The sequence below is a fragment of the Euprymna scolopes genome, chromosome 21 (genome assembly GCF_053919585.1).
Source record: "Euprymna scolopes isolate OS-2025 chromosome 21, ASM5391958v1, whole genome shotgun sequence".
NCBI classification, from domain to species: Eukaryota; Metazoa; Mollusca; class Cephalopoda; order Sepiida; family Sepiolidae; genus Euprymna; species Euprymna scolopes.
Genome location: NC_136502.1, coordinates 100,723,703 through 100,736,548, shown reverse-complemented (window position 1 = coordinate 100,736,548; position 12,846 = coordinate 100,723,703). Strand labels below are relative to the sequence as shown.

General features: G+C 32.7%; 1 protein-coding gene across 1 annotated transcript in view; it reads right to left on the bottom strand.

Annotated features, from left to right (window-relative positions):
- Nucleotides 1–12,846, bottom strand: part of LOC145242630 (uncharacterized) — a 173,765-nt gene that overhangs the window by 134,137 nt on the left and 26,782 nt on the right. The window contains exon 2 of the mRNA XM_080105749.1: nucleotides 4,144–4,230. Within this exon, the coding sequence (XP_079961875.1) occupies nucleotides 4,144–4,230 (87 nt within the window). The remainder of the gene's footprint in view (nucleotides 1–4,143; nucleotides 4,231–12,846) is intronic.

Genomic DNA, 12,846 nt, shown 5'->3' with positions numbered 1-12,846 from the left:
GTTGTAGAGAGAGGGATGTTGTAGAGAGAGGGATGTTGTAGAGAGAGGGATGTTGTAGAGAGAGGGATGTTGTAGAGAGAGGGATGTTGTAGAGAGAGGGATGTTGTAGAGAGAGGGATGTTGTAGAGAGAGGGATGTTGTAGAGAGAGGGATGTTGTAGAGAGAGGGATGTTGTAGAGAGAGGGATGTTGTAGAGAGAGGGATGTTGTAGAGAGAGGGATGTTGTAGAGAGAGGGATGTTGTAGAGAGAGGGATGTTGTAGAGAGAGGGATGTTGTAGAGAGAGGGATGTTGTAGAGAGAGGGATGTTGTAGAGAGAGGGATGTTGTAGAGAGAGGGATGTTGTAGAGAGAGGGATGTTGTAGAGAGAGGGATGTTGTTATAAAGATTGTTCGTTTTATGACGAGATTCATATTTATAAAAATGTTCGTACTTAGAAGTGTAGATGGAAGCTCTTTGAGTGAGGAGATAGTGTTCAGACAGTCTTAGTGTAGATATGAGATGTCGAGACGTATGTCAAGACATTTTATAACACAGATATAATTTTCACTTTACCTTTTTGGTAGAATTACAACACAAAGACGACGTTTATAAAAACACATGGGTTTATTTCTTCTCACGACCGGCCGTGGTTTTCATCATCAAGAATTCAAAGCTTCACATATTAAGTTTCAAAAGTGACAGTCTCGCTTCTAGACGTTCGAATGTCCATGTCTGAACTGTCGTCTGTCATCCTCAGACTCTCTCCGACTCTCCCAGTTTCTCTCAAGTTTCTAACTATATCTAGAACTTCCCATTTTCCATGACGTCATACACATGTTAAAACATGTCTTCTTTCACGTGTTCTGAACATGCGTGTCCAAAACTTTCCTTTGTTTACAAAAGGAATTTTAACCTATATTCCCAGTAACCTATATTTCCAATATGTTAAAAACATGTTTATTAAATTATTCTAAGTTGCATTCCTCAATTGAATTTTTTATAACAGAATTGACAACGCACATTCTTTTCTTGAAACTATTTTATCTCTAAGCTTAACAATGGTTTGTTTTACATTCCATTTTCTAATTCTCTCTCGTAATCTATTTCTAAACCTAATTTACGAGGTTCGAATTTCGTCTAATCTATTTCATTTTAACTAAGTCTATTTTTATACTTACATGAAAAAGGGACAGCCCTTATGTAACACGATTCCGACGACAGCAATCATACTGCATAAGTACCTACTAAAATATTAATTTTAGATTAGGGTGATAGAATTGTGCAGGTTAGCTAGTATGTTACCAAATTCTTTCATTAGTTCCCATCCTTCTCGGAAACAGGTATTCGCACGATCCTTGTATAACGCTACATGACATTAAGCAATTTGTAACATTTGATGGTAGAATCAGACCGACCTCAGCAGATGGCTCGTAATATCGGCAGAAACCAACAGTCGTTTCCCGTTGTCGTAGAAACGACTTAACGGATAGTCACGTATCAGTGGTGATCTTCGTATTGAAGATATTGGTTACTCTACGATAACAGCATCCTGCGGTTCTCTATAAGAAACCGACAAGAGCATCTTTGTTCAATGACGTCATAATTTTGAGTCTTATTCTTGAAAGCACTGCAAATTATCACGCAAGCTTCCAATTGCATATCCAAAAAGTTATTCTTACCCGTATAATCGTTTTGTGGTTTTGCTCAGTTTTCATAGTAAAATGCCGAAAGATTTGCACGTGAAGATTATGTATACTGGTGCTTATTGTTATACCCGCCAGTGGCTACTGTATGACGGTCATCCACTATTGGTCTTAACCACTGGTGCCCGTGATCTTTGGTATTCACTTTCGGCCGTTGTTAGTGGCGGCCCCGGTCTACATCTCTCGCCAAAATGAGATCGTTTGGTTTCAAATGTCAGTAAGGAAGAGGTCAAAGCCCGAGTAGTTTTTTTTATTGTTGCGATACGCAAACAAAGCAATAGGCACACACTGTTCTACTCAGCCGGGCTGGTAGCGTGGTATAATTTGCTTTTGCTACAATTAGAGACCAATAAGAGCAAGAATCTAGTGTTTATTCAGTTACAGTTTGTGTAAAACTACACGAATATCAAGAAAATTTTAATAGGTACAATACGCAAAAAAAAAATTTTAATTTATAAAATAATGAACAGTGTTGATTGTATGAATTAAAAGGAAAAGATTTTATGAAATTAGCTGAGCAAAAAGAATATAACTATTCGTTGTTTTATCAAAGAAAAATCTGCAATCTGTATTAAACTAAAAATATAGATAATAGAAATTGATACTTATGCTGAATAAGGTGCATACTATCATCAGAAATATCCGAGCAGCTAATGGAAAAGGCCGAAAGGTGCCCGACGAAAGGTCGGTGATTTTATTTCACGCAAACGTTAAGTTTTGTAAATAAAAAGTTATTTACGGGAGATAATTCAATGAAAAATCGGAAAATTTGTGTTTTTAAAATAAAACTAAAAATTAGGCAATCTTTACGGAACTGAATATTGTCATCAATATGAATAATACGGTCATGAATATTTTGAATAAAAGAATTACAACTTAAAGTTTTCAAATTCATATTTGTTCAAATAAACCAATAATAGCGACTAAATATTTCTTAAAAGGATGTTGTCTACTGCTATTTCATTGGCTCAGCGTTTGGGCGCCTTTCGGCCTTTTCCGCAACTTATTCGGAAAATACCGACGATAACACGACTCATTCTGCACAAACATTTATATTTTAAATTGCCGTATTAATAGTGATGTACAAAATGTGTAATTTAAATGATCGAAATATTTTAGTTGAATGAACTGAAGTCATCGGTTATGCTCATTCACAACGTAAAAACTAATTGTTGATCTAAGTTTTTATTCTACGATAATTATGGACAATGTAAAAATATATAGCAGTTATTAAACTAATACAGCATGCGAAAGTGACTTTTTGCTAAGTATTTTCGTGTTTGAATTTATGTTCAAGCAAGTAATTTTACATTAAATATCATGAGCAATCTCAAGACCAACTCAAATTGGCGTACATTATGAAATTTAATGTTTATAAGAAAATGTGTTTATGGGGCGGAGCATGAACTGATGCTATATTTGTTGAGCGTTTAAAAAGGTACTCCTGCAGAGAGTGATCCGTGCTGAAATAACATTTAAAAAGCCATTCTTAACATGGGGAGAGTGGGGGTGTTTTGTACCTATTCTGTACTTTAACCTTACAATTTAATAAAAAAAAATAAATAAAATAACTTTAAACATGGAAATACGATTTAAAAAATAGCGCAGATCACTCTGCATTAGCACCAAAAAGAACATTCTATGAATCCGGTTTAGGTCTGGGGGCAGTCAATCAAATTTCCCAGAGTTTAATAATGACAGTAAGGGAGCGGTTAGTATTTACGCATAGATGGCGTAAATGGCACATGTTAAAAGTACAGAATGAAAAGAAACTGGCGGTGTGACCAGTTATTATGAAGCTAATGCAAGAAAAGGTCCTGATCTCGTTTGGGTTGGTTTTTGTCTTACGTCATATGAAAACTTCAGGTTATTTAATGCCGAATTCAGTGATTTTGAAGAATCATTTTTTTATAGAATACTTTTTATTTCAAGTAGGTTTCTATATAACACAGTTGGGACCCTAACAGGTACTACCACTCCGGGTCAGAGTGGACCTAGGATCAATGGCAATTAAATGGTGGCTCCACACTCCTCAAAGCCCGCAAGCTGAGGCCTCACTATCGGATATAGTTTGCGGTCATATCCAGGGCCGATCTCGTTTGGGAGCGTAGCAAATATTTTATAAGGTGAAATTACTATTCTGAGAATTATTTCGGTCAGAGCTAATTTAGAATATCAGAAAAATTTATGAAATCGAATGGTAATTATTAAAAATGCATCAGGTACAGGCAAGTAGGGTGGCCATTTTATTTTATTTTATTAAATCGTGGCACCTGTGTAAACGAGAATAATGCTGTAATTATCCGTGGAATATTTGCTGTAATTATCCGTGGAATTTCCAAGAGCCGAGAGTTACGCCAAGGATAAAAAAAAAAAAAGCTTTTGCTTTTAGAGAAAAATAGGATAGAAACTAAGTTATTTTTGAAAGTTTTCGATAACAAAGTTGGAGTTGTACTTACCGAACGACATTTTCTATCTTTACATTCGTAAGGTCGGTAGAGGCTATAATCAACCATCTCTTCTAGGGGTGGCGACTGTTGTCCGAACTGGAATTTCATTAAAAAAATAAACATTAATATCACGTACTTTGAGAAATAGGAAGGGGCAGCTGTCAAGACTGCTAGTTGTCTCTGGCAACTGAGACGTTGAGTGAGACTAAAGTGCCTTATTGAAGTAGATGATAGAGAAAACCGCCCGAATTTACGAGAAAATGTATATCCTGGTCAAAATGTTTCCCTTGAAACTAGCATTGTTTAATAGACAAAAATAATGTAAAACTTTTAAGTCCCTTTTTTAGGGGGGGGGCTTAAAACCTTGTTTATATCTATATTTGGTATATAGGGTATTCAGACATGTAGAAAACTAATCGGTTTTCATCCAGAAAAACGGCTGCTAATGGGTCGAATGAAAATTTGATACTTGCGGGTAATCGGATTTTATCTCAACCGTTTCACGACTGCGCATGTGCGAATCGTTCACATTGTTAAATAGGTTTGAAAACTTAATCAGGTCAAGGTGGCCTCACGGTCTTTGTTGTGGTTCGATCTCAGCTCAAGTTTCGGGGTTTTTTTTTTGCATATGAACTGTTTAGGCATATATATATATGCATATGTATATATATATATATCTTTGCGTTTTCTTTGACTTAACGTTACATTAATGCTGGATAGGTCTGCTAGTATATCTATAAAAGAGAAGGTGTTGAGGACATAATCAACGAATTTTTATCTACAGACTGAAAATTTGGTATATGAAGCACTCAGACATGTGGAAAAGTATTTATCCAGAAAAGGGCTGGTAAGGGGGGGGGTCAAAATTGGATTACGTGCGAAGGTCATTGAATTTTAATCCATCTACTGTTTCACGAATGCGTATGCGCGAATCGTTCAAATGACAGATTGCTTATGTTAAGAATAAGTAGGTTTAAACAAGATCGTATCAAGCTAGCCTAATGGTTATCGTACTTGACTCGCAGTCTAGGTTTTGGTTTCGATCTCAGCTGAAGAATTTTTAACTTACAAGAAGTGAACTATTTAAAAAAAAAAATACTTGCATGCGCATGTAACAGGTTTGTTTTTTTTTTGTTTTTGTAATACCTGCGGTATTTCTGTTCATAAAAATTTTTGCATCAATTAAAATTTATGCCTACAGTACTCAATAGATTTCGAAATAAAATTCGAATATTCTGTTAAAAACTTGAATTCTCCAATAAATATTGGAAACTGAAAAATCCTGAAACAGCGACTTTTAGTTTATACATCAGAATTTGGTACTCGTGCATTTTTGACCTTTAACACCGGAATCATTTTAAGCTTTCATGAAAAATTTAGTGATATCTTTACATACAAGTGTTATAGCTAGTACTAATAGTACTATTACAATTTTGATCATCGATGAGACTAATCTATTGCACACAACACATCCGGGTTTCATTTCAAAATCGCATATTCTGGCGAGTATTTTTGCAGCCTAATCAACATGCAAACTAACAATGCTTAATCGGTCTAAAGTTACGCCTTTCTCACAAATTAAAACATTTCATTAAATACAGGGCTTTCTCTTCAGGCGCGACAAACTTTAAATTGAGAATTCAATTTTCTTTAATTGCACATTTATCAGCTACTGATTAGTTTTAGTTCAGTTTGGTACTTCATGAAAATATGAACACCCGAACAGCGTTTGCAAATTGCAACGGATACGATCAATTTACTGAGAGAAACATGTGAATGAACGAATAATTTCACGAAATGGACATGTCAACTGACCACCTCATTAGATTATTTTTTTCTTTTGGAATATGGAAAGTTCCATGTCTATGCTGATCAGATACAACAGACTGCTTGGGAGACGTAATTCGACGTATTACTGGCGAAATGCAACCTAATTTGATGTTTAGACTTTATGAAAATTGGGCCTATGGATTACACCATATACGCGTGAACCGCGGAATCATCCCCAAATTGTATTTAAATTATGACAAATGTTTTTTTTTTTTTTTTGTAAACCACGTGTTGGTATAATACAAGTTGTGATTTTAAAGTTCGACTCCAACAAAATTATATTCTATAATCATGTGTGCGATCGCCGTTATGACAATTTATCACATAAAGCACATCTTAAATTTTCTTTTTTTTTGCCGACGGAAGATATATCTTGCTTTGTTTTAATAATCGCCGTGGTAAGAGAACTAAGAGGCAAGGGAAAGGGCGTAGGGACAAAGAATAGAATCGAAGAAAAGGCTTAACATGTCTCAACACTCCTTCCACCTCGTAAGGTGGAGTCAGCCATTTGACAAAGTCGCGGGGTAGTGACGCACTGCTTTATCTCTTTTGGTTCTGGATGTTTACCGGGGGAAAAAAAAAAAGACAAAGGAACAAAAACAGAATACGGGGGAAAAAAAAAAAAAGACTTTACAATCCTGTTCCGGTTCCGCCCACCGATGAAAAACTAAACGAGCAAACTTGTTTACCATTGACAAAGATGCAGAGAAGAAATATCTACGAAATAACCCCCCCCCCCAAAAAAAAACGACTTGCAAAACTAACAATTCAGCATTTAAATTAGTCTCAGATTGTGTTGTCGGAAAGACTGCTTTCGTCAAGATATTTCAATGGTCAATTTGAAAAGTGAAACTTACGAATGCGAACAAAATGTTAAGTGAAGATCGAATTTGTTGATAAAAATGGCTGTTGATTGAGCAGCGAAGGGGATGAGTGTGACAACGTGCCCCAGAGTTATGGGCGTGTTTTTGAACACGAAGCCAGGCTAACCAATATTGCCAGGACGGAAATTAAAAGTTTGAAGAAATCCCACATAAATAACGAACTAAAGGTCTTGTAAGTTCAATAAATTGAGGTTTCTTTTTGTTGGAGGTTGTCCGCCCAGCATTTTTAGATATTATCGTAAGATTCCCTATTCTCAAGATTCATTTTTAATCTCACCCCCTCCAATAGTCTATTTTTTTGTAATAAAGTTGCTTTAAATTTTAATATTTGTTTGCGTTCCGTTGCTTTCACTATGCTGTCCGTGCATCTATTTTTAGAAGGTTGCATGTTCAAATCACGTCGGGGTCACCATTTTAGGGTTAGAATGCTTTTAGGGCACAATTTAATAAAATAAATAATTCCATACAAGCTTCTGAAATGACGAACGCAACAACATCATTAAAGGTAACACAGAAAAGGTTTATTAAGGAGAATGTGATATGTTCCTTGTCAAAAGCTGGACTCCGGCTACCTGGTGCTTTCGTGGTAGTTATTCCCCGTGGAATCGTCGATACCGTTAGAAATCACCGAGGTGGAGAGAGAGAAGAAAAGGGAGGTCCATTCTGTTTGGTGACTCTCAGTAAGGACGAGTTGTTCTTCAAACCGGATGCTGGCCGATTTTCTTAAGGGATAGGAAGGATCAATGCGCCGTACCCCTGATTGGTCAATATGTGGCCAAATAGCACAGGGGAGAGGCATTGATTCGAGGAAGAAAATAGTTCCATTTGTTTCTGCTACATATTCCATATCTTCCGGGTCTTGAAAGCGTCTTCCATTCCCTCTTGTTCGGCACAATATATCGAATACGGGACATTTTTTTTTTGTTTTATTTTGTTACTTGAGCGCCTTTACGTAGTTCCAACGTGGGGCATAATCGTAACAATTTCCATTTTTTTTTTTTTTTTTTTTTGCCAAATATTAACTTTATTTTCGTCGATTTGATATTCATCGAATGGGAATGTTTTTCGATAGAACGATTGTAATCCTTTCTTCACTTAACACCAAGTACAATTTCATAACCATAAAAACAGAATTAATTCGTACGATAAAAAACATCGTCAAAAACGAGTAAAACTTATTTTTAAAAAATACGATTTTCACTTAAATTGTAAATCAAGACAACGTCTGAAATTTTTAAAAACAAAAATCGAAGCGTTTACAACCAAAGTTTTAAAAATTTGAAAAATTTAAAACCGTGATTCAAAGAATTTTTGAAAATACAAAAATATACTAGCATCTCACAAGGCGTTACCAGGTCGTAAAATATACCTAAATATTTTAATTTATGCAGAGTTCCTATTATTGCAGAGCAAATTCTACATTGATTAGGATAAAATATATATTAAGTACGATAGGATTTCAAAAGTTAACCATAACTTTGCTGCCATAAGCTAAAATCGAAACCAAAACACTAAGCGCTCCAGCCTTATACGTTACTATCAGAGCTAAGAAAACTTGAAAAATTAACCAACTTTAACGTATATTTGCGCATTCATAGAAATAAGCTTAGTCAACTTACGCCTACCAAGTGCTCTTTTCAGTTTTGAAACCCTTATCAGTTTTTACCGTATACCAAATCAAATTTGTTCAACATGGCCAAACCCCTTATATCAAATTTCAAGTCTGTACACCGAAAAGTTGGCAGCAGTTTGTTAGAGACCGTTCAGACAGACAAGGTCACACACGCACACACTATGGGTTTAGCGATTCCCCAGCTGAATCGTGCAATAAAGTGCATTAATAGAAGAATCACGATGAAAGGGGGGGGTACTGATTTCTGGTTAAATAACTAAATTATATTCGTATTTATTTACACCGCGATAACGACTTGATTTAGCATTAAACAATCAAAGATCAAATTTTCTATCTGTGTAGACTTCGAATAGTAATTGGAGACGGTGAATACAGATTAACAATCCACTGCTTATTTAGCTTTGTAGCAGAATCAACTTTTGCAACACGATGACAATCTGTTGCATATTAAAGACATTAGCATTTGTACAAAAGGAAATTTAAAAAAAAATGCTACAACGAAAAATATCCATTTGTTTAAAAAATATATAGCAAACTTTAGAAATACGTGCACAAGCAATACACTAAAAAAATTTTTTTTTAAATCCACGCAACGAAGAGATGTTGCGAGTTTGTCTGCTATATCGTTATTTTCATGGAAGGTGTTCGACTGAGCTTCAATCTATGGCCCCCCTCGCCAAACTTTCACAAGAAACACTCCTCTAGCTGAAAACACTATCAACAATTCCCTCCACTCTTTATCTGTGCCTAAACCTAAATTCCATGATCAAAGCTTTTTTCTTAGAACAGAACGCCTGTGGAAATGTCTTCAGTTTTCCTGCTTTCCAGCTTTCTATAATATGGTTGTCTTCAAGTCCAACGTGAACAAGTTTCTGATGAGCCGTTATACTTAAGTTAAATTTACCGAACTTACATTACTATCGATTACTATATATTGTCCTTTTGACTACTGTACACTCTTTAACCCTTATCCGTGAGTGGCCTCTCGGCCTTGATAAGTGGTGACGCCTATGTAAAAAAAAAAACAAAAACTGATGAAGTCATGGAATAGGGAGGGGGGCTAATCTTGATAAGACTCCATACAAACGTGACGCACTTTTCTGTTTAAAAGGTTTGGTTATGGCATATCGGCCATCGATATGTTTATTAATAGGGATTCGAGTCATAGGATGACATCCTATTAGGTAGGGCAAGTTCACTTTGGGTTTGATCGTTTTGTTTTACGGCATATTCACGCTTTTCTGTATTTAAAGAATCTAGATATTTTATACAAAGTTTTTGTTTTAAGTTCTTTGTCTTTAAATATTATGGTGTTTGGTAGTTTTGTAAAATAAAAGGCGTTACAGGAAAATTGTTTGCTCTTGTTAGTGATGGAACGATTTCAATACCCCCACCCCCGGAGTCAGATACAATTAGATTCCGCACTAAATTCCCGATTCTGATACAATTAGCAATTCGATTCTTTATAAGTCTAAATATTCTTTTTTCGATTACCGGATTATAGTAAAAAAAAAAAAAAAAAAAAAAAAAAAAAATTTAAATATGCATATTTGTTCAAACATAAACCGTGCATGCGTGGCCTCCCCCTTTGGTGCTGCATGTGAGATGACGTCACAAAAATAGAAATGAAAGTGAGAAGGGCCAACGTTGTCTTCACATTTTCACGAAGTTTCAGAAAAATCTAATGGATGGGGCAAAAGTTATGGGGGTAAAATGTGCCTTTACAATTTAGGGGCATTTGCGACCCCTTTGAAACTCTTGGGAACGCCGATCCCAGTGAAAATGGACAAACGGTGCAGTTTCACGCCTTAAGATATGTATATTTGAATTCAGCACCTTGGAAAACAACTATAGACATACAGTTTTTGAGTAATATGAAAAAACGAGCTCCAAAAAGGCATCTTTTTTTTTAGCCCTAAAAGGATGAGGGATGCGAACCAGAATTTTTCCAGGGTCACCCATATTGAATTTATATTAAGAACAACGGCCTCCACATTTTAGCCAAGTTTCAGGAAAATCTAATGGATGGATCAAGCGCTATGGTACAAAGTAATTTCTGGCCATTTGACCTGAGCCCCTGGGGACGCAACGGGAATTTTTGCAAAAAAATTTACTATGCACATCTATTTAATGAAATCTAAGAAAAAAAAAAAAAAAAGAAAAAAAGTAATAATAATGTACGGTAATCTGGCAATCGTCTGTCCGTTAGTCCGGACGGATGCCACTGAAAACAGGTCCCTTTCCGATAAATCGGGGGGGGGCACCAACATTTGAGGTTGATGTATACAGATTTTGGTTTTACTGGTAGTTAAAAAAAATTTCATTGTTACTACCAGCAGTGGAAAAATTGTTTTAAAGAAAATCAAATAAAGGAATCGTTTGTGAAATCGAAGATGGGCATAAATTTGATTGATACCCCACCCCCAGATTCAGGTTCATCGTCCCAACACTAGTTTTTATAGAACACCGAGTTTTGCAAAGGGAAAAGAAATAAAAATGTTTGATGCATTTTGGGTCAGAAAGTCAACATCTTTACAATTTAACGACAATAGAAATATTTACCCTAGATTTCAGTGAATTCCTTTAATGAAGTTGAAATTGACTTCGAATGTTTGAACAGGTTCTTCCAATTATTAGAATCGGATTTTTTTAGTATTATTTTTAGTTTTCTCATTTTGAGTCATTTTAATGTTTCGGTCGATGTAACCTCCGATCTTCAGGTGTATCTTGAACCTGAATTTGGGCGGAATTTCGAACAGACCTCTTTATCGGTCATGACTGGACAAAGGTCCTAAGTAATTCATAATTTTATTTTCTTAGTCACCCATACAGAATTGAACCTTCAACATTGGTCATTTTGCAACTTATTTTTCCAAGTACTAAACCAGACAGTTCACAAATACAAGCACAAATGCACTAGTACATATTTTGGGAGCCTTAAACCTATTATTTCTATTTGTAACTAGCATTTCAGCCCGGCGTTGCCCGGGTGTTTGGAGGTGTATGTTGAGGAGAAAGAAAGCTGTCAATTCTTAACTTTGACCCCTATTATGCCCCCTTAACATTTTTGGGCTCAAATATAGTTAGATCCATGTCCAAGGAACCTATCTCAAATTTCAAATGTTTATACCCAAAATTGGCGGAGGTGTTTGGTAGAGTTCTCAAAAGGTCAAATCGTTGAACTGACCCCTTAAAGGCGAAATTTCTGGCCGAAAACCGATCAAAGATTTTCCCAAATCCTAGTACCCTGAAAATTGGCAGATATTACGTACGGAAATGTACACATTATATATATAATATATATAATATATAATATATATAATATATAATATATATAATATATAATATATATAATATATAATATATATAATATATAATATATATAATATATAATATATATAATATATAATATATATAATATATAATATATATAATATATAATATATATAATATATAATATATATAATATATAATATATATAATATATAATATATATAATATATAATATATATAATATATAATATATATAATATATATAATATATAATATATATAATATATAATATATATAATATAATATATATAATATAATATATATAATATAATATATATAATATAATATATATAATATAATATATATAATATAATATATATAATATAATATATATAATATAATATATATAATATAATATATATAATATAATATATATAATATAATATATATAATATAATATATATAATATAATATATATAATATAATATATATAATATAATATATATAATATAATATATATAATATAATATATATAATATAATATATATAATATAATATATATAATATAATATATATAATATAATATATATAATATAATATATATAATATAATATATATAATATAATATATATAATATAATATATATAATATAATATATATAATATAATATATATAATATAATATATATAATATAATATATATAATATAATATATATAATATAATATATATAATATAATATATATAATATAATATATATAATATAATATATATAATATAATATATATAATATAATATATATAATATAATATATATAATATAATATATATAATATAATATATATAATATAATATATATAATATAATATATATAATATAATATATATAATATAATATATATAATATAATATATATAATATAATATATATAATATAATATATATAATATAATATATATAATATAATATATATAATATAATATATATAATATAATATATATAATATAATATATATAATATAATATATATAATATAATATATATAATATAATATATATAATATAATATATATAATATAATATATATAATATAATATAT